The following is a 23,614-nucleotide window of genomic DNA, read 5'->3' as shown; positions in this document are numbered from 1 at the left end:
AGATGCATTTTGAAGGGGACCAAGATGAAAATTGTCAAACTTTATAGCTAGCGTTGTTGGCTGTAGGACACATAACATAATGTTATCATTAACAATACAATAGGCTTGATAAACAGCACAATTTAGCCCACAATTATACTGTCCAAAACCAACCGTTTTTACACAATTCCCCAAAACAATAGGCTATATGCATAGCCTAATACAAATAAAACAGTAATGGAGTCTCTAAACTGGTCTCAGTAAAGGAACGGATGTCACTACTGGATGAGAGTAGAACATGGGATGAGGAAATGTTAGAAGCGACTGTCTTGCAGGTGAATTACCAGCAGAGACAGTCTCTGAGCATATGTTTTCATGGTACAGTATGGGCACACGCATGATCCTTTGAGCAGCTGCATGACTCAAATTGGCTGCCTCCAACTCAGCAGCAAGCTGCCTTTTCCACTTATTTCTTCTGTTCTGGAACCAAATTTTCACCTGTGTCTCCGTCAGGTGCAAAGATGCCGAAAGCCCTGCCCTTTCGGAGCTGCTCAAGTACCGCTTCATGTTGAATGTGGACTCCAGCTGGAAAACTTGACTCCTGGAAAATACTGTGCGCGTTTTCTTTTTGCGACACGGGTTTTTATCTAAATGATCATCCATTCTCCTCCAGTCACCCCCCACGTCGTCTCTCTTCTGTTCCTCCACATCACTTTCCTCCATGTCATCAGCGCTTTTTTTGTCATCCTCTTTGAGATCAACTTGGGATTTTTGAACCAGCTGCGGAGAATCTCCATCCAAGCCCGGTGATTGATGTCGCACACTGGCTTTTTCAGAAGCTAAAAGGAAAAAGTATCACATATTTTTCACACTTCAAAAACTATGAATCAATTTAAATTCAGATCAAATACAAAAAGTCATTGAAGACATAGCATTTGGACATCGTATTTGGCAATTTCCTAAAACACATCAGAAACCATTGATACTGTTGTTGTTCTATCATAAGGTCAATAATATAGTAAGTTTAATTGGGTTTAAATGGTTTGTATTAAATTGTGACTGTTAGGTTAAATCATGAATAATGGGCTTGTATCTGTCAGTTAGCCTGTTAGAAAACTAAATAATATTTGTTAACAAAACAATTTGACTTCGGGGGAACTAAGTGTGTAACTGTGACTAATGCATGCGATAGCCTACCTGCAGTGTGTACTATATGCCCAGATGTGCCCAATGAGTAAGGGTACCACCAAGTAGAAGTTCGTTCCAGATAATGCGCAGATAGTCCAAATCGCTGAGATGGTAACTCAAAACGTGGAAAAGGCAAATCACTGATCCGGGACAGAGAAAAGCCACCTTCAAATAGTCCTGATGCCAAAAAGGTATTTCGTTTTAAGGGCTTGTTGTCACAGTTCAGAAGGTTCCTTATGGAGAATGGGGAGTCTTTAGCCGATTGACTGGTCTTTTGAGTCTCTGACATTGCCATTAATGTTTGCAAATAAAAAAACTTTTGAGGAAAAACATCAGACTATGTTATCGTAGGCTATCCCAAGTTTATGTTCGCTTTGGTCAATGTGTTAAGTGCATCCAGGCTCTGTCACTAGTGATTCAACGCTTACTGTGTCAGTCTTGCGACGAATACTAACGATGAAATAAAAATGTCATCCAAGTTAAATGCGCACAGTCCTCAGTGACTAAACGTACAATGGCAAATGAAATTTGAGGAAATAGAGTGAGGGGATAGGACAGGAACATGTGAAAAAAGTCAACCCGTCTTGCTGCAAAGCATATAGGGCACGCGTGGGTCGTCCAATTTGACTGAGCAAGCACGTTTTTCCATGCTATTTTAGTTCCATCCCTTGTTAACATGTTTAACATGGCCACGATACCTCTAATTAGGCTGTGAAGAACAAGTAGGCAAGCTTCGGACGAGAGACATTATTGCTTGTAGGCCTATGATCAATTGGACAGACTGCATTGTATTAGATCAACCATTTAAATATTCCAAAACATTCCATGTAGGCCAATTAGGATCGAACGTATCCCATAGCCTATACACACAATTTTTACCAAGCTTTTTATGAAAGGATACCAGTGTGCTATAGCTAACCAGTTCCATGATGTTTGTATTATTTTAAGTTCATGTTAATGCAGTAGGCTAATAGCAAAGATGAATTATAATTTCCTTTTCAAACACAACTGAAAAACAGTAATGACCACAGTAAAGTGAGAAATAAAATGGACATTATTTTTATTTTATTTTTTTATTCTGAAGACCCTATCCATCGTTGGTCCAGTCTGTTGACACACACTGACGTTGTTGTATTGTTCTTTAGCTATTCGGCATTCGTTAGCACAGTGTGCATGGTAGGCTAAGTCATCGGACGACTCGGTATTTCAAAGTCACTTATCACCTAATCTCTAATGCATCCTTTGTCCACTATAATTTACAATTACTGAATAGGCTATCTTCACAAGCAATAGCCTAAGCCAATTGAAGGTGTACGATAACGATACGATAACAACATACTTCACGTTTAATTGTAGGCCTATATAAAAATAACTAGCCTATAATAAAAGCTATTTTATAAGCCACCCATTTGCATTTGGACTTCGTTAGCCCTCAATTCAAATGTGAAAGGGTTCTGCATACCAGTCAAACATATAGGCCATAATCCTTTATTCTATTTTTCAATTAAGAATGACCTGCAGGCTAATTTAGACCTGAAGAAAATGTAACCTCTAGGAATACACAAAGTGATAAACCAGGACAATGTTGGCATCACAACTGTTCATATATACATCGGGCATTAGATGACCGTTGCAGGAAATAAAGACGTTCCAAAGCATGAATACCATTCTTGGCAACGTAGGAGCGGATATTAGGCAATAAGCTACCTCCAGAATGGCGAGCAAATAATGATGGGGTCATTCAAAACAAGCAAACATGCTATGAACACTGGTCTCATGACTGTGTTACCTTGTGCACACACGTTTAGTAAAAAATGATCCAGATCTTTTTAATTAAAATGCAGCAATTAATTAAACAAGGCTTGTCAGAGAAAGTTAAATGAGTGATTTGTGCTATGAGTGGCTAGCATGGTCCTTCTTCATACTTCAGACCGTTCTTCATATTGTTTCTCTTTTAAACTGCACAATATTGTTCATATACCTGGCTGTCTTGAGATGCTGCGCCGATCACACACACCCAGCCCTGGCTACCACTGCTAAAACTGACATTCGCCAACTCTGACCTGAGTTGAACTTTCGATTTCTGTGTTTCAACATCCATTGGCACTTTTATTTCTACTCCTGATGTATTACTATGTTTAGCATGTGTTCTGCACCTCTCTTTCACCAACCATCTCTGGAAGAGGGGATCTCTCACTGAATTGCTCCTCCCAAGGTTTCTTTAATTTATTCTCATATTAGTTTTTACTTGTCTTCCTTGAGGGTTTAGGTTGGTTGAGGGGTATTTCTACAGGCGTATGTGAAGCCCTCTGTGACATTGCTTGTAAAAAGTGTTATTGAAATACTATTTTATTTGGTCAGGAAATTTAAAGGTTTTGTAATTGATTGCTCTTCATTCTGGTGGCTTTACAAATTTCTGAGTCCTCAGGTGTTCATGAAAGCATGCACAAGGCTGCCATCTAGTGCAGAGGACCAGCAAGTGGGGCTGCGAAGTTGGTTGGTTTAGCATTAATCAAAGACCATGCAACACTCTGTATCATTTTATGGGTTTATTTGAGTTCTGTTATCACGCACAAGCAAGACTAAGGATTCCAGATGAATGATCATATTTATGAACCTTGTAGTGGTTAGTGTGTGTGTGTTCTTCTCTATAGGAAACAAAAGGAGTAGGAATACTGGACACAAATTAACTTTGGAAAAAGGGCCAAGCTCACTGGATATTGGTGGTTTTTAAAGGAACAAAAGAAATGGACCTGAAGGATCTATACATCTTTAACTGAAACAAGGTGCCAAACGTATTTAAGCACAACCAAACAATTCACAAACAATATAGTTACTTTCACTTTGTTTTACACACAAATACTGGAAGAAGCCACCCCATATTCCCAACACCATATTCAATTGGATATATATTACTGGGAAAGAAATAGGGTTGCCAAAATGTCCCTTATATTGGGCTTAATTTATTTGTCCCATTCGTGACATCGCTTGCCCTGATTATTAACTGCTATATACGCTGATCTAACCACTGACTAATACAACAGCAACAGTAGCAGTGCTGATCAGGACACTTGAGAATGATCACAGACACCTGTCATCATCCAATCACTAACCCCTTTCTTGCGCATCAGTATACGTTAAGTAAATGCACCAATTCCCCAATAAGCTATCATTATGAGAAATGGCTTAAAAACGATACACTGTATATTCACACAAAAAACATACCCGTGCTGCTGCGGCAGGCCACCTTTAGCCCTGAATTTCATAGTGACACATTTGGCAACCTTAGAAGGAAGTCTTGTCTTACAGTTTTTCTCGATGGCTCTGGCTCAATTCTTGAAACAGAAATGACATTCTCAAAGCTCCACGTGCATTTAGCAAAATAGCCTATATGGTTCAGCACAACTACATAGATCACCTTCAAAAGGTCATATCTCACCCAAAACAGTTAACTCATGCTTCAAAACCAAATCATTTTCTCATATAAATAGTCAGTGCCCTCAAAATGAAAAGTTCCTTCTCGATTGCTTTGGCTCATCTCTCGAAAAAAAATAGAACATTCTCAAACTTTTAAATACATTTGCCAAAATAACCCAGATGGTTCAGCAAAACACCATGGAACACCTGCAAAGGGTCATCTCTTTCCTAGAACAGACAACTTATCAGTCAAAACTAAATCCTTCTCTCATACAAATAGTCAGTGCCCCCAAAATGAAAAGTCCCTTTGGCAGTGTGTAAACACTGCAGGTCAAAATGTTTAGATGTTTTGTCAGTATGGCAGTGGACCTTAGAAATATCCCTTATGTGCACTGTGCTACAGTTACTGTAGTAGATGTTTTCTTTCCAGAATACAATATGTCTCAATCTACATTTAAATTTATTCATTTAGCAGATGCTTTCATCCAAAGCGACTTCCAAGAGAGCTTTACAAGAGTGCATAGGTCACTGATCATACAGTAACAACGCGATAGACCCAAACATTTCGGGTAGCCAAAACATGAAGCATACATTGTGAAAAACCCAAATACAGTAAGTACCAAAGAGAAGATCCATAAGAGCATGTAGCCAAACAAGTTACAACTAAACAACATAAACCTCAAAAGTGCAAGAGTGCACCTGTAGAAAAGCAAGCAACAATACTGTAATGTATGCTTCATGTTTTGGCTAACCACAATGTTTTTGTGGCTATCTCGTTGTTTAGGATCATTGACCTATGCACTTTTGTAAAGCAGACAGCTTGGAAGTCGCTTTGGATAAAAGCGTCTGCTAAATGAATACATGTAAAATGTAAATGTGTATCAAACAGAAAAAAGATTACAGTAATTCAAGAGTAACCTACAAGGTTTCACATCACATATTGCACTTACACTGCCATGGAAATTGTTACTGTAATTGCCATACATCATGGTTACTGTTACAGGAAATGTGTACAGCACAATATACTTTATACAATAAGCACATCAAAACTAACATTATGTATAACTGTATAAATGACTAAATGTAAATAACCTACACTAGTAGTATGAGTAACCACAGTAAGTTTCAGGCAAGTGACCCCCTCCTAGTCAAAGTTGCAGAGGGTGCATTTCATGGCAAGAAGGAAACACATACAGTAAGAAAGTAAAGCAAAGCTGGAGTTTCACTAGTTGTCGTCCTCACTGTCTGTCTGGCACAGATTTCATTGACATCACATCTGATGTTCTCCCTTACGATGCAACAGGGGAAGAATTGTTGTTCATGCCGCAACAATCCCCTACACTGATCTGCTGTGACATCATCACAAGCAGCATCCATTGCCTGGAGCAGGGACCTCTGGTTTTGAGCCCGATGCTCATAAACCCTCCACCTCCAAGCAGAAAAAACCTCCTGGATAGGTTTAAGGAATGGGGAGTTAGGTGATATGAGCACCATTAGCATTCTTTGATGGGCAGTGAATCCTGATGAGCGGGTGACGGTGGAAGCTTACATTGTCCCACACAATGACAAATGTAAGAAAGTGGTCTCATGTAGAGGGATAAGATCGGAGTGCAGGCAGTCCAAGGACACCAGGAGTGTCTGGGTATTGTATGGGCCAAGACTGGGAATGTGGGTGACTACACCATTCTCTGAAATGGCAGCACAAACAGTGATGTTTCCCCCGAGCTGGCCTGGGACAAGCTCTAAATATTTGATGGAAGGATTTATACTCCTGGATAGCTCCTGTCAGCTAACTAAACTTACTGTGTGATTGGTGATCGGATGTGTCCCCTTGTTTAGTAAAATTCTAGTTGCACCAGACAATGACTGTAAGAAGATGATCCAAGAGATCCATATTACAGTGTATACCATTATGTTTTTCATGGTATTATGTGACTGAAAGATTTTGACAGTGGAGTGAACTATTGTGCAGGTGATGATGTACACAAGGAAATTATGCCAATATGTTTTGCAGAGAACAACCACTTGACTGAGAAATAACGGTCAGTTTAGACCAGCAAGATATTTTCAATTGATAGTTGGCCTAATTGAAGGCAATTATACCTAACCATTTCAGAGATGTGCAAAATCATTTGAAATGTGTGCAAACTTTAGGCAATTGCACTTGTCATTTACAAGGATGTGCTAATACAATTGCAATTTGATTAAAGGAATGAACAATTCCAATCTGTTGTGAACAAGTGCCCAGCGGTTTGGAGGTTTGCACGTGTTGTTTTGAGAATGTCATTTCTGTTTCGTGAAATGAGCCAAACCAATTGAAAAAAACTGTAATAGCTCTTGTTGGTTAGTTGTAACTGACTAAACTATTGTACTTGCTGTGTAAAATAATTTTGCTGCTTGCTTTTTTCTACAGGTACACCCTTGCACTTTTCAAAGTTCATGCTGTTTAATTGTATCATGTTTAACTACATGCTCTTATGGTTCTTGCCTTTGGGACGTATTAAGTTTTTCACAATGTATGCTCATGTTTTGGTTACCCGCAATGTTCGGGGCTATCTCGTTGTTATGATCAGTGACCTATGCACTTTTGTAAAGCACTCTTTTGGAAGTCACTTTGAATAAAAGCATCTGCTAAATGCATAAATGTAATGTCATTGTAATAGGTGAGTAAGTGAGATCATTGATCATTTGGGCCAGTTGGTGATCATGTGTTGGAAAGTACTGCACATTGTAGTTTTTGGAACAAACACATTCAATAGAAATACTTTTAACGTAACATTTATTGATACTGTTGAATCTATAAATCTTAATGGCAGTCCATATGGGAATTACCATACATACATTAAAATTAAAAAAAATCACGGCCCACTTTTTACGAAAGCAAACAATATAATAGAAAACAAAACAAAAAGCCATAAAACAGGTCTTTAGTGCATGCTTCTCATGAGAAATTCATTTTGTTCAGTCTTAAAAGCCCAAAGTAACTATGGTGTGATAAAGGCACTGTTTTTTAAACTGAGGAAAAGTACTGCACACTGTAGTTTTTGGAACAAACACATTCAATAGAAATACTTTTTACGTAACATTTATTGATACTGTTGAATCTATAAATCTTAATGGCAGTCCATATGAGAATTACCATACATATTAAAATTTAAAAAAATCACGGCCCACTTTTTAGGAAAGCGAACAATATAATAGAAAACAAAACAAAAAGCCATAAAACAGGTCTTTAGTGCATGCCTCTCATGAGAAATTCATATTGTTCAGTCTTAAAAGCCTAAAGTAACTATGGTGTGATAAAGGCACTGTTTTTTAAACTGAATCAACTATAACTAGCTTATACTGCAAAACAGGATCAAGTAATAATAATGACAATCTGTGTCAAGACGATACAAGTTTCAAAATATTAAATTACCTTTGTGGTATTATTCACCAGAAACACATACGCTCCAAACGGGAATGGTAGACAGAACAACAGGGAAAACACAACAGAAGGGAAAATACAGAGACATTTATACGGTGCAATTTGCATTTTTGTTGGGATCCCAGCAAACTATTCTGGGATGAAGAAAAACCTAAAAACACCTTACCAACACCAGAACTAGACTGCCTGGCAAATGTAACCTGATAATCCATAGTGGATGGGAGCCGCAAACATCCATTTAATGTACATAGCATACAACAAACATAAGGATGATCCATTGTGTTTTATTAAAAAAACTGATATAGCAATGCTTTTTAAACCTCTAAACCCCACTACAGTCTTTAGATAAAAGCAAGGAGTGTCACAAAAAGAAGTGCAAGTGGCCAGCCTCTATTTGAAACTTCCTAAGTCTGTTTAGTTATCATACTCTTTGTCAATGAATTTGGCCATGGTGGTGAGTTGGATGTTGGTTGTGCCCTCATAAATGGTTCCTATACATTGAAAACAAGAAAGGAAAACAATATTAATTAGGAAAACTCCCAAGGAGAAGGCAGTTGTGTGAAATTGACTAAATATAAATTATCTTTCTGTCCTGAGTGATCCTTTCCCAATTTTTATGACAATTTATTTTCTCTCTTAGCAACTGTCAAACTGAAAAAGTCCTGTGAGAAGGTCCGAAGGACAACCCCCTTCTTATCTTACTCTGGCACATTCAGTCTGTAGTTGTGACTTTCATAAACCCAATTGCCTTCACACTGCAAGCATACATGGGAGCCATAGCCTTTGGACTGGTTATGAGGGACGAATCTGAATCGTAAATGGCTGGTTGCTTGCAACTCACCTATTTTACAATCTCTGTAGTATTTTTCCACAGGGTAGTCTTTGGTGAAGCCCACCCCTCCCATCCACTCAATGCTTTTGGATGTAGTCAAAGTTGCAAGCTAATTGTAGGCACAAAACAGAATGATAAATGGCATAAATATTACACAAAGTGTGTTTAACGATCAATATCAAGTTATATTTTAGGAGGTCACCTCTGCAGTGAAGTATTTGGCCATGCAGGCCTCCTTGATGAAAGGTCTTTCAGCTTCCTTCAAGCGAGCAGCATTGTAGGTCAGCAGCCTTGCAGCTTCAATCTGAGTGGCCACATGGGCTATCTGATGCTGCATCCCCTGAAATACATCAACGGTCAGAAACATTAACCATTAGCATAACTAGATTACTGTGTTTTACCATACAAATTCAATAACTTTTACCTGGAAGTCAAAAATCCGTTTGCCAAACTGCACCCTCTGCCTGGTGTATGGCACAGCCTGATCAAAGCAGCCCTGAGCCAGGCCCAGCATCTGGCATGACACACGCAACGAGAAGTACACTGCATTTAGATATTCCTTCAACAATGTGGCTGAACAAGCAGGGGGGGGGGGCACTCTTTTGCTCGCATACCTGAGCAGCAATTCCAATCCGGCCTTCGTTCAACATGCCAATGGCGTATTTGTACCCATGACCGATCTCCCCCAAAATGTTCTTCTCTGGAACCTATGGCACATAGACTCAGGTTGGTGTCATTATGTCATGTTTCAACAACAACAAAGTCCTATTGAAAGGAAATGTATCTGATATGACCTTGAGGTTGTCAAAGTTAAGAGGGCAGGTGGAGGAGGCTCGCAGGCCCAGCTTATTTTCCTTCTTGCCGATGTGAAGCCCCTCTGTGTCTTTGTCTACGATGAAACAGGTAATGCCTTTGTAGCCCTGCCAAAACAGGAAGAGTATGCCTTGAACTAAGTGTAGCCTACATCCTGATATGTGGTCTTTGTGCTCCTGGAATGTTGGAATGATTGTCACTCCATAATAGGATAAGATCATTTGTGAGTGAATAGCAGTGTTGAAGTCAAGACCACCTAACCCGAGACCAAGTCATGACCAAGACCAGTGTATCGATACAAGACCAAGACTTTGAGGGGTCGAGACCAAGACCAAGGCATGGCGAGACCGGGTCAAGACCAAGACCAAAGCAGGGCGAGACCGGGTCAAGACCAGACCACTCAAAATACACAAGCAGTAGAGTTTGATTCAGTGGCGGGCCGTCAGGGCCTGCAAGAACTTTTGCTGGCCTAAACATAATAAAACATTTTTATTTATTTTTTGCGGTTATATATATATTTTTAATAATACCCCCCCCATCCTAATGTCATTCAATAAATACACTGACATAAATAACAACAAATATTCTTGATAGTCTGTTCTTTTCTCATGTCATATTATATCCACATGGTTGAGCTGCTGACAGTGTTGTATATTATGGTAGAGTTTTTATCCAATCATAATTCAGCTAGCTTGTGTTGTCAGGCTCTATGATATCTGCCTGAGGCCTTCAGAATCAAAAGAGCATGGTCAATTGCGATTGCCAATCAGATCTTCAGAAGGTTCGGAGTTTCATGACTTTTTTTGTATCATATCTTGGGTGAAACAAAAAGTCGTATATTTTAATTAAATGTAATATTTTGCTTTCAGGCCCAACACCGGCCCGCTTTTTTTGTATACCAAAAGGCTAATATTTTAATGTAATATTTACATTTAAATGTAATATTTTGCTTGCAAAAAGTTGAGGGGTATAGCTCCATAGACCCGAGAGTGGCAGCAGAGAATGTCTAATATGGGGATAACTGCCACTCTTGGGAAACTTACGGGTTCTGAACTGGTTACAGTTCCACTCTAGTTTCATATGAGGGCACTAACGAGCGAGTGCAGAATTAATGGAGGTCTATGGAGGTCTCAAAATCCACTTTTCTCTGGATTTTTTTTTTGTCTAGTAATTAGAATTCTAAATTAGAAAGGGGAGGCAAAATACAAAAACACACTGCTGGGTGTTCGATTTTTTTTGAATCGCCTTTCTGTTCTAAAAAGCCTTTTAAAATGTCAACAATGTCATACACATCGTAGATACTGTTTTATGGCAAGATGTGGTCTCTTCCTTTTTTCTCTCGAGGCATCGACAACACAGCTGACAGGTAAGGCTCTCCCTGTCAATATACATGCTAGAAAGAGTTTTGGCTTGCTAATGTTGTTGCTAATGTTGCTAATGCTCTGACATTCTGATTTTGCTTCGGATGCCATCAAGCGGGATCTCTGGTCGTAGTCAGTCCTTCACTAACCAATCAGCATTCATTAGCAGAATGCTAGCGTGTTATGGGCAACAACGACTCATCCTGTAAGAAATCGAAAGGACATAAGTATCTGTATATTCAACTTTCGACCTATAATCCATGTTGAACATGCCAAAACTGCAATAAAATCGGAGATTTCTCAACAACAATCAGGCGAAAGAGACAAATTTTAGCCGTTTAGCTCCATAGACTCCCATTCGGCATGCACTTGCTTGCGATCACCCCCAGTGGAACTCTGGTGGAACTGCAACCAAATTCGGTACAATGGGGCTTAATAGGGAGTGGACAGGCTCTCCTTAAACAGGCTCTGGTGGCAGTTCTCCCCATATTATACATTCTCTGCAATTACCCACTCTGGGCCTGCCTTAAGCTGCACTTGACATGTACGCATCCTGTGATTCGATAAGCACTCATGAGAGCCAGAAAGAGGGCAATCCGTTAGCGTAAATTCATTCGGATCATCTGCAATTTATAATGTAAATAACGTGGCGCATAACATGTTCAATTGTTTTACTGTTGCATATTCTCAGAAACAAATGCAAATAATATGTTTACTTTGATTTTCAATTAATAGTTTGTTCCGTTATCGTCTCGTTGGTGACGTATGAAACGGCGACAATGCGCAGTTTATTGGACAAACTTGTTTAAGCTCACATAGCGTACTTTTGGTGGACTTTGGTGGACAAACTTTGTTGACCTCTCTTAAAATCGCCTTTTATGTTTGAGTTTTGACAGTATCCGTGATCTTAGTTTCCTACTCTTGATTGTGAATGCAAGCTTATTGATTCTAAATGCTCCGGAAATTAAGTGTTGCTCGACTAGCCTATATTGAGGTGATGTAATGTGTAAATGTGATTCTGTATGGATTATCGAGCCGTAGTGTCATATTGATGTAAATTATGAGGTGTATTAATTTAGGTAGGACCAAGTATGACGTCACTGAAGGCCTAGGGGTGAAATGCACGGCCTGCCACTGGTTTGACTAGATAATAAATAACTGTATTCGAACAAAAAATTAGCACTCTTAATGCCGTGTGTTTATGGCCAGGCAAACCCCCCCCAAAAAAATATTATTCTTTATCTTAGAGGCGCATTAGTACTCGGTCTCTGCTTTCACATCTCTCTCTCATCCAAGTGAAGGAGCGCGGAACCGTGGCGTTTAACTTAACATTATGAAGTCGGGAGAGGTATGCAACTGACATGAGTTAACGTTGATGTAACATAACTTTACAGTCATCATTACATTGCTTTATGTGTCTGGCTCGTTTTCACAAACAAAATCTGGCAAGCAATTGAAACTAACGCCCGTCGCCCTGAAACATACAGTATATATTACTAGCTGAATATATTTGTGTAATGGGGAAGACATTTCTGAAGATTTTTGGTACCTTTACCTTCTCCACCCTTCTTAACCCACCTCCCCCACCCCCTCCCTCCACCCTGACAGCAGACGACTTCTCCTCCTTCTTTGAGAAAAAAGTCGCCGACATTAGCAGTCGGTTCCCTAAACCCACCCTTCCTACCCCCTCACCCTCCATTACTGACCCAACTAAATGTCTAAACTCCTTCTCTCCCCTGTCCGAGGCAGAGCTCTCTGACCTCATTCTCTCTCATCGCCCCACCTCCTGTCCCCTTGATCCTGTCCCCTCCCCTCTCTTTCAAACCATCTCCCCCTCTATCATAACTTTTCTGCTCCATGTTCTAAACTCCTCTCTTACCTCTGGCACCTTCCCCTCTGCCTTCAAACAGGCCAGAGTTACCCCTTTACTCAAAAAACCCTCCCTTAACCCTGCCGTCCTCCAGAACTACAGACCGGTATCATTGTTGCCCTTCTTTTCTAAAACAATTGAACGTGCTGTATCTAACCAACTGTCTAACTTCCTTTCTCAGAACAACCTGCTCGACCCCAACCAATCGGGCTTCAAGACCGGCCACTCCACAGAGACTGCCCTCCTTTCAGTCACCACTGCCCTCCAGTCTGCCAGAGCGGCTTCCAGGTCATCCGTCATCATTCTGCTGGACCTTTCTGCGGCGTTTGATACGGTTAACCACCAGATCCTGCTCTCCAGACTTTCTGAGATGGGCATCACTGGCACTGCACTCCAGTGGATCTCATCCTACCTGTCGGGAAGATCCTACCAGGTCTCCTGGGGAGGCAAACTGTCAGGCCCACGCCAGCTCTCCACTGGTGTCCCACAGGGCTCCATCCTTGGTCCCCTCCTCTTCTCTCTGTACACCACCTCACTTGGACCAATCATCACCTCCCATGGCTTCTCCTACCACTGCTACGCTGACGACACGCAGCTGTACCTGTCATTCCCTCCGACCGATCCGGGGATCTCAGCTAGGATTGAGGCCTGCCTCGCAGACATCTCCGCCTGGATGACTGAGCACCACCTCCAGCTGAACCTTGCCAAAACGGAACTTCTCATCATCCCGGCCAAACCCTCCATCTCCCATGACTTCTCAATCACCCTGGGATCTGCGACGGTGACCCCCTCATCCTCTGCCAGGAACCTTGGGGTTACCATGGATGACGAGCTCTCCCTCACGGCCCACATTGCTGCGGTCTCCCGGTCGTGTAGATTCACCCTCTACAACATCCGGAAGATCAGGAGATACCTGTCTGAGCACTCCACCCAGCTGCTTGTCCAAGCACTTGTCCTCTCCAAGTTGGACTACTGCAACTCGCTGCTCGCCGGTCTCCCATCATGCGCAACCCGCCCTCTTCAGAGGATTCAGAACGCAGCGGCCCGTCTGGTCTACAATCTACCCAGACGCTCCCACGTTACCCCGCTCCTCATCTCCCTCCACTGGCTACCCATAACGGCCCGCATCAGATTCAAGACCCTGGTACTGACCTTCCAAGCAGTGAACGGGACTGCGCCCGACTACATCAAGTCTCTCCTGCAGCCTTACACCCCCACCCGCCACCTACGGTCTTCTTCAGACAACCGCCTGGTGGTCCCACCTCTCAAGACCGCCCGATCCCAGCACAAGCTCTTCTCCTGCCTGGCACCCCAGTGGTGGAATCAACTCCCCACCTCCATCAGAGACACGGACTGTCTCTCCACCTTCAAGAGAAGGCTCAAGACACACTTGTTCCGGGAGTACAATGGTACTTAGGAATGGTTTGCTGAACCCAACGCTAGTTTCCTCAAGGTTCACAATGACTCTTGCTTAGACTGTTGCTCTTGTTGGTTAGTGGTAGCTGATTTAAACTGTTGTATTCTTTTTCTAGTAAATCCTATTTTTATTGCTTTCCTACAGGTACACCTGCACTTAGAGATTAATGTTGTGTAATTTTTAACATGCTCTTATGGTTTCTTCCCTTTAGCACTATTTTTTGGTTGTTCACAATATGTACTTCTTGTTTTTGACTACCCGCAATGCTGTGGGGCTATCTTGTTGTTATTATCAGTGACCTATGCACTTTGTGAAGCTCTCTCTTGGAAGTCGCTTTGGATAAAAGCGTCTGCTAAATGAATAAATGTAAATGTACAGAGGCACATTGTAAACATTGGGTAGCTAGCTTTGCTAGCGTCACTTACGTCTAGCTTACTTTTCATGTTCTTTCTAAATGCTGATAAAAGTTTGATGTAGGCCTCGTGCCAGCGGCTCAGTGAGCGTCTCTTTGCAGAATTTACACAAACTGTGTTTTCTTTTTGATTTTATTGTAAATTCTTTGTGGTTCAGGTAACCAAATCTAATTATAACTGATTTGGCCAACAACTTTAGTTGTTTTGAAAACGTTTGTGGGAGCAGAAAGATCGGTGAAGTAAATAGACGAGGTTATGTTTTACTTAGAAATGGCGCCAGGAGAATTAGTTACGGCCTGACTGACCAGGGGCCTGTACTACGAATCAAGATTTGGCGTTGGCGAGGTAACTTCAGGTTTAACCCAGGGTTTTCTGTACTACGATGGTGGATCACTTGTTACCGGGGTAGATCGCCATGGTAACACATAGGGCTGGGCGGTATGACGGTATATACCGTGCAACGGTAGAAATGTGTCTACCGGGAGAGATTTGGCTATACCGTTTCAACCGCGGTATACTTTTCAGTGTTTCCCACACAGACTAATTTGTGGCGATGCGCCCCAGAATCCACACCAGCCGCCACTATTTTTTGATTTTGTGAAGGTGTGAATAATTTTGGATGAATATTTAATATAATAAAGTTCTGTGTAACAAATTATTAAAGAAGGAATTATTTTAACCCCCCCCCCGTTTGTCTGAGGGCTTTACGGATCCGTATTGCGCTGTGAGTACTAGGTCACCACGCGGATGGCTTGACTGCACATCAGCCAATCGGAACGCTCGTACTAGTAACTTTGAGTCTTGTTTTTAACTCAAGTGTTGTCTCATGTGAGGCAGTTGTTTTTGTTTGTAATAAATAATCAAATGTGATGATGAAGTACGGTATGGTTATATAGTACAATTTCTTAATTAAATTGGCTATATTTACTATATCAATTACAGTGTTTCCCACACATAGACTAATGTGTGGCGGTGCGCCACACAATCAACACCGGCCGCCACATATTGCGCTTCGTAAAACATTTTTTTTATCGCTATTTAGGTTAAAACACGCAGCGTATTCGTTCAGATGCATCTCCTTTCCCCTGCTCTCCCTCCGTCTCTCTCACTCATGCGTCTTTCTCACATATGCACGCAGTCACAAAGTCAACACACGTTAGCAACAATGCATACATACGCCGTTCTAGTAAGACCGACAGCTATATCAGCGAGCCTTCAGCATTAGTGCCGTAGCTAAAAGTCGAGGAAAGTTGAGGCTACTTTTCGCTAGGTACCTTACTCGAAGGTTCCCCTTCGTTCTTTTGGTGAGAAGTCTCAGGAGCTAGCTACTTACCCGGCGTCATGGAGCCGACCAGTTAAATAGCTGTTTAGCACTAGCGTTGCTACATGCATAATGCAGAAATGATATGTTAGTTGTTGTTAATTTTGTGAAGGTGTGAATCATTTTGGATTAATATTTAATGTAACAAATTATTAACAAATTAACTGTGTAACGAATTATTAACGAAGGAATTATTACGACCCCCCCCCCCCGGTCGGACCACCCACCCCCCTCCCCGCCACAACTAGATTTCTAATCTGTGGGAAACACTGAATTACTATACCGTGATATATACCGTAACCGTGATATAAAATTACTCATACCGTGATAGGAGATTTTGGTCATATCGCCCACCCCTAGTAACACATGCTGAACGGCTAACCTGGTCGGGAGCTGGTTAAGTTGGAGATCAGAGATCAACCGGTATAAAAACCCCGGCCACTAACTAATTCTTGATGATAATGTCGTCACTGTTCATAGAAGATTATGTGGAGCTTGGTGCGCGGATTGTGAGAGCGGTGCGCTCAGAAGAACCAGAACATTGAGAGACTGACAAAACCCTTTCGCATTCCCTCATGAGTATCTTTCTGAAAAATATAGGTTCTTAGCAGAAGGAATTACGTATAATGCCAGCTTCTTGAGCCGTATGTTGCCAATGCGACACATTGAAGCTGTGCACTCACAGTCCCACAGACTATACATAGCGTTTCGTTATTTCGCTATGGGTACTTTTATAGTGTGGGTGATGCAGAGAACCTGAGCAAGAACACGGTCTGCCGCACAAGTTGCAACGGATTTTCTTTAATGGCTGTTACCACCATATTCTGATTAATGGAGTGTTGAAAAAGAGATATCCAAAGTGCCCTTTGTTAAAACCTTGAACTCTAATATGTTGACAAAATGAAACAAGGTTTTTCACTCAATGTTCTGATTTCCGTTCTGGAAATGTATGCAAATGATATCATATTTTACAACTTAATCATTTGCTTATTTAAACATACATTCTGCTACAGGAAACTAGTAATGAAAACAATATTTGACGTATTAGTTATCAACTGGGGAGGTTTCATGTTGATATATTATCCCTATGGGGTGTCTCCCCTTAACCCATTGTGTTGTCCTTGGGTTGCTTTGAGCCATTTTCTAATCATGTCCATATCAGAAATTGAGTTTTTTTTCAACCAAAACCTTTCGAACCAAAAAGAACAATGGGTATCTGTACAAATCTCTTCACAAGTGATACATAAATGATCATTTTACTTATTTCATTGAATTTTGATATTTCATTCACTTTTATAGCATTTTTCAAAAATAATAAATAGGACATTGAAAGAGATAAGTTATGAAACCCCCCAGAAAAGATTCAAAAGGCACAACAAGAAAGCCACAAAAAGGTAGGCCTATAAAAAGACCAAATCATAGAAAAAAGTTTAACAAATACATCCTCATGTGTTCTCCCTTACCTTCTAGAAACACAGACAAATATGTCAGTGTAACTAAGTTTAGTGTCATTCATTCAGTCATGTACTATCTCTTCTCATATTCCAGTTTTTCTGTCTCCAGCCTTGCTTTTTTTAATCATTAAAATCCTCTTTTAATCGAGCTCCAGTTTTTTTTATACAGGGCCCTCACAGTGTCTGCTCCAACCTGAAACAAATAAAGAACATTGTCCCTTTCCAAGGCACACTTGGACAAAGTTGAAGGTGTCCATTTGACTACTGTGTTTCAAGGTTCATTGCTGTACCTTGTGTCTTTGTCTTGGCCTTGAAGTGGAGGCCCTAGGCTCAGGGAGAGGAAGAAGTTCCTCTTCCTGCTGAGTTTAACACCATAGCAATTTAATCAATTGAGTCATATTTGAAATGAGCACTTTAAGGACTTGTGTCTTATGTTGAGACCACCACCACAAGACAGTCATTACAGACACTTCAATCACAACCACACGTTCACACACTCTCACCATCTGTGTTGAAAGTGGTAAATAAAACTCAAAAGTGTACCCCCAAAATGAGCAGGCAGACACAGTTTCCTGATCATCTAGGACCTCCACTTGAGAAAGTAAATAGTATATTTGATCAATATTCAGCAACCACATATGGCATACATACTGGCGTTTGACTATTAGTTTCACTGTTACCTCTGTATGGCACAGTGGGACGACAGTGGGTGGTGGCAGCAACACCTCTGTATTTCCTGTCACTGCAGAGAACAGCAATACATTTCACTCCTACAATATTCATAAATAATTGTTGAATGAACATGGTCACATTACTTGATTACTTGAAACATACATATGCCTGGGCTTCCAACCTGCTGCTTTCATTTTGTCAACATATTAGAGTCAAAGGTTTTAACAAAGGGCACTTTGGATATCTCTTTTTCATCACTCCATTAATCAGAATATGGTGGTAACAGCCATAAAGAAAATCCGTTGCAACTTGCGCGGCAGACCGTGTTCTTGCTCAGGTTCTCTGCATCACCCACACTATAAAAGTACCCATAGCGAAATAACGAAACGCTATGTACAGTCTGTGGGACTGTGAGTGCACAGCTTCAATGTGTCGCATTGGCAACATACGGCTCAAGAAGCTGGCATTATACGTAATTCCTTCTGCTAAGAACCTATATCTTTCAGAAAGATACTCATGAGGGAATGCGAAAGGGTTTTGTCAGTCTCTCAATGTTCTGGTTCTTCTGAGCGCACCGCTCTCACAATCCGCGCACCAAGCTCCACATAATCTTCTATGAACGGTGACGACATTATCGTCAAGAATTAGTTAGTGGGCGGGGTTTTTATACCGGTTGATCTCTGATCTCCAACTTAACCAGCTCCCGACCAGGTTAGCCGTTCAGCATGTGTTACCATGGCGATCTACCCCAGTAGTGGATCCCAATTTTTATATTGAAATTAAAATAGTACTAAAAGTTGATAGAATTATAAATATCGAGGTTCTGTTGTAAATATAACCATGGGTAATTGTTTTACATGTTGTGAGAGGGTAGAATTGTCACTAGAAAGACATCATAACGCTGACATGATTCTGGTTCCATTCTAGGCCAGTCTGTTGAACAATGTCTGATACAAAGTGCTAGCAGGATAGCTTTCAGATCAGAGAGGAAAGATCCAGGCTGCGGGCAGCTAAATCAGCTAATGGCTAATTATCCTCTGGTTAACACTAGAAGGGAGTCTTTCCTGAGACAAAGGGAAGTCCAGGAAGTAAGTTAGCATGAGCGACATTGCAAGAACTTACAGACAGGATCAACAGCGATGGCAGTGGGTACGGGCTAGTAAAGGAATTGCAGCTTGACATTTGACTGCCAGAATAAGTAACGACGCATGCGCAGACGTAAATTGAGAAATGGACGAATTTAGAGCAATTTTGACATACTCATTTAGTTACTTTTGAAAGATGTTATGTGATGAGTATTTTGATACATTTGCTAACAAGGTTTTTGTTTGTTTGAGTATACTTTACATGAGTTACAGAAATACTGAGGAGAGATGGAGAAAGGTGCGAGTCCCTTTACGTTGAGATTTTACAATAGTGAATTCCCAGAGGGTCTAGTTCTGCATAATTATGTGAATATTATTGCCGAAAGATGTGTTCGTTTTGATGAATTCAAAGTTTGGTGGTTAACAAGTGCATGTTCAACATTTGTTATAATTCATATGATATGATGCAAATTCAAATGTGGGTCAGATAATTAGTAAATGGCTAATTTTGAAATCAAATAGCAATATTCGTTTGATTATTGCAACCATGGGAACATATGTCAAGTTTTTGTGTTTCAGACAGAAAGGTTGGTTTATATTTGTAGAAAGAATGTGTTTAAGGCTTTGATTTTATTTGAAAATGTAACTTGAAGTTGTATTAATAAAATGGTATTAGCAGGGGTGAAAGTAGTTTTTATTTATTGGTGGTACTATGATACAAGTTTAATGCGCACGCACAGTGCGCGCCGAAAAATTCACTTAGCCTAATTATTTATTTATTTGTTTATTTACTGTATTATAGTCTACTTATCAAGCATTCACTAGGACTTCTTATCACTATAGAGGGTTTTCACCGACGCGTCATCAGACCGGAAGTCGCCATCTTGGAGGCACTCCGCATCACAACAAAGCACTGGCACTGAATTATATCCCGAACGTCGTCAAGGAAAATGGTGAATTATTGCCGTGTTTTAGGTTGTAGGCCTACAAATAGGACAGATCGTGAAAAACATTTGGTATAATATCGACTTCCAAAAGTTATTAAAAACCAGGGAAAGGAATGCCAGAGATTGTCAGAGGAAAGGAGGCGCTTGTGGTTGGCAAAGCTCAACCAAGATCTACGAGGGAAAAATCTGTACAACATATGGATTTGTTCGGCACATTTCTTGTCAGGTATTGTGAAATGTTTATTTCAGCGGCTCAAAACTAATTTTCTATTGTAATAAGAATATTTTTTATAGTAAATAGTAAAAACAATTACTGCTTTTATTGTTTTTACTGTGCGCTTATTTTACTGTAAAGCTGACGTTGATGTAATATAATTCATATCAAACTACTGCATGTGTATGGGTTTGGCGAGAAAACCAGGTAGTTAACAATATCAAGATATCCAACTGAAGGCAGAATCACCGGGTCGTCACGGATCCAAGTAGATGGAGCTAACTGGTAGGGATCTGCACCTCCAATAAATCCTAATTTCTCAAAATATCGACCCTTTTCTTGTGGTCCAAGTCTTTCCCTATATGCCTTTGGATCTTGGACGCGTTTTGATGACCATTTCGGTCGTTTAGACATGGCTACAGTTGTACCAAAGAGTATAGAATATATGTTCTTTGGTTGTACTCCGTTCAGTTGTTTACACCGAGTGCCTCCAATATGGCCGCGCATCCGGGTTACCACCCAGAAAGTGACGTCGGTGAAAACCCTCTATAGCAGGGGTGTCGAACTCCGGTCCTCGAGGGCCGCTGTCCTGCATGTTTTAGATGTTTCCCTGCTCCAACACACCTGATTCAATTAAAAGGGTTGTTATAACGACCATTCATTCGAATCAGGTGAGCTGGATCAGGGAAACATCTAAAACATGCAGGACAGCGGCCCTCGAGGACCGGAGCTCGACACCCCTGCTCTATAGTATCACTCTTCAACCCACCTGTATCTGTTTTTGATAATTACGCTTCATGATGACTGCCGACCACAAGGTTTTGTATTTTGCCAGCAGCAGAGATCATGAGGGGGATCCCGATAACAGTGTCATTGCACTTTACTGCATTGACTATCAAAGGGGCGCTCACACAGTTTGTCGTTGCATTTTATTCTTAACCAGTCGTTGTCTTGGGGCCCCAAGCCAGCTCAGCGCCCCAAGCAATTGCTTGTTTAGCTTGCCTTGTCGCGACGGGCCTGTGCGTGTGTCGTAATTTCTTACCGGTACGCTGACCGGCCAGTACCGGCTTACTTTCACCCCTGGGTATTAGTGCATAAAGAGGGTTATTATAAAATGCGTTCTGAAATGATTTGGGAAGGATCATCAAGTCTGATCATATTTGTGGTTATGAAAGTTGTAGCTAACTTGATTGTTTTGTCTGCAGCAAGACACTCATGAAGCTCTAGCTCCCTATAGCCTATATAGAAAATATAGTTGGTAAATAATATGTTTGGTTAATGGCTACATTAAGAACATTATGTGGTCTAGATATTTTCATTTAAGAAGCATACAGATTAAACTCTGGTTTGTGATAATGACATTGATTTTTTTCATATCTTTGACAAAAATAGGTGTGATTTGATAAAAAGAGGAATCTGAAACTATATACGTCTTAAACTTAACTGTTGCAAGAAAGAACATATTTTTGGGAGTGAAAGTAATGAGACTAACAGTTGATTTAGTTTAAATAAGGGAACAAAGAAATAGTCATTTCTGGACATGACTAATATAGGAGTTGAATATCAAATGATGATGTATGGTCTTGTTATACATATTTGCTCAAGAATGGATAAATAAGGGAATGATCACCTCTACAAGGGCAGATATCAATTACAAAGAACGTGTTTGCTCTACTAGAAGTAGGCAAGGCCAAATTCCTGAAAAGGTTGTCATCTGTAAATGTATACTTCACACTGATAAAATTGGTTTCATTTTTCTGGGTGTAGCAGAGCCAACAGACAAACCACGTACCCTTACACCTTTCCCCTACCCCCGACAAGGAGAAAGGGGGTTTCCCCCTTTGTCCTTATCTCCAGAGCAGGACCTTCAAAGCTTCTGGCCCAGCATGGGGTCAGAAGGTAGACCAAAATGGCCTTACAGTATGCAGACAAAGGAGTTTAAGGAAAGACTAACTTTTCTGGATTTACAAACATATGCTCAAGGACTACATGGCTTATGGACACTATTTCAATGACAGTAGTTGATGTGTTATAATGTATGCTTCCCCTTTTATGCTGTGTTGATATAATTTGATGTTTTAATGTAACTTCCTTTCCTGTTATGATAAATCAGTTAATCTTGATATCAAAATGATTTTAATCTACAAACTAAACCATTTATTAATGTTGTATTGTTATATTTTGAAGTATTAGAAATACATGGACATTTGAAATAGCTGAACTCTGAAAAGTTATCAACTACTTCACACCCATACGTCAATCTCAGGATGGACGCCCAGGGGGGAGTAACTGACCAATCAAAGAGTTCACCTCCAAAAGGATACCCCCCCTTTAGCAAGGATTATAAAACCCTGACGCACAAGCAAACCTTGCTTTTTCGCAAGGATTCACCGGATATGTTCGCGACACATCTGACCTATCCTTCTCAATCAGCAACTCACTGGACCACCAGGAACTTTAACGAAAGATTCCTTTGCTCTAACCGTTTGACAACGACGAACGGAACTTTGATTCTTCTTCTTCAAACTGACAACAGTAACTGCGATATTGCTACATTTCTTACTTGTGAACATTGGCATATTGTGATTTAATTTGTTACGTTTGATTTTTAGTTTGCAAATGATTCAACCTAACTTTCGTTAGGATTAGTTAACATAGACTCCCTCCATTGTTCTCCTGAAGCCTATCTCTCTCTCTTCCCCTCCCCACGCGCTCTCAACCCACCATCTAGTATTCCGCCCTCATCATAGTTTAGGACCTACTGTATACTGTTTAACTCAACTCACTCTCAACTAGCCTATAACTTCTTTGGTATTTGTTCATCATAATTACATTTTCTTAAATAAATCATTGTTTATAATACTCGCGTTATCCCTCACGTTATCTGATCTGCTCTACTTTCATGGAATTCGCTACTTAAGATTAGACTGATTATTACGAGTGCTATTATTCAATATTATTCAATAAGGTTTCCTCTGTCCCTTAAATAAATCAGAGGTGGTGCCCCCAAGAACTGTATACTTTATTATAAATTAAGTATTGCTAATCTTAACCGTGCAAACTACGCTACATGGGAATGCTAAAGCAGTTGTGGCAGCAAAAGAGGCAGCCAAACAAGATGTCTTAACATTAGGAAATGTGTATGAGACTGTCTTGAGAGATATGCAGCAAGTGTCCCCAATATTAATAAAAATAAAAATATAA

The 23,614-nt window shown here is 40.6% G+C and overlaps 2 protein-coding genes across 3 annotated transcripts in view; both read right to left on the bottom strand.

The window, feature by feature from the left end:
- Positions 1 to 225: 225 nt before the first annotated feature.
- LOC124475898 (homeobox protein HMX3-like) lies at positions 226 to 1,462 on the bottom strand. The gene is made up of 2 exons (XM_047032758.1): positions 1,177 to 1,462; positions 226 to 818 (listed from the first exon to the last, which is right to left on the bottom strand). The coding sequence occupies exons 1-2, from the start codon at positions 1,460 to 1,462 to the stop codon at positions 226 to 228; spliced, it is 879 nt and encodes a 292-aa protein (XP_046888714.1).
- Positions 1,463 to 7,346: 5,884 nt separating this feature from the next.
- Positions 7,347 to 23,614, bottom strand: part of acadsb (acyl-CoA dehydrogenase short/branched chain) — a 55,020-nt gene continuing 38,752 nt past the window's right edge. For both annotated transcript variants that reach the window (XM_047031917.1, XM_047031918.1), the window contains 6 exons: positions 9,638 to 9,763; positions 9,458 to 9,550; positions 9,268 to 9,357; positions 9,046 to 9,183; positions 8,853 to 8,952; positions 7,347 to 8,502 (listed from right to left, as the gene is read on the bottom strand). In XM_047031917.1, the coding sequence (XP_046887873.1) occupies positions 8,426 to 8,502; positions 8,853 to 8,952; positions 9,046 to 9,183; positions 9,268 to 9,357; positions 9,458 to 9,550; positions 9,638 to 9,763 (624 nt within the window). In that variant the 3' untranslated portion in view covers positions 7,347 to 8,425. The remainder of the gene's footprint in view (positions 8,503 to 8,852; positions 8,953 to 9,045; positions 9,184 to 9,267; positions 9,358 to 9,457; positions 9,551 to 9,637; positions 9,764 to 23,614) is intronic.

Source organism: Hypomesus transpacificus, chromosome 13 (genome assembly GCF_021917145.1).
Source record: "Hypomesus transpacificus isolate Combined female chromosome 13, fHypTra1, whole genome shotgun sequence".
NCBI lineage: Eukaryota > Metazoa > Chordata > Actinopteri > Osmeriformes > Osmeridae > Hypomesus > Hypomesus transpacificus.
This window is presented reverse-complemented; position numbering and strand designations above follow the sequence as displayed.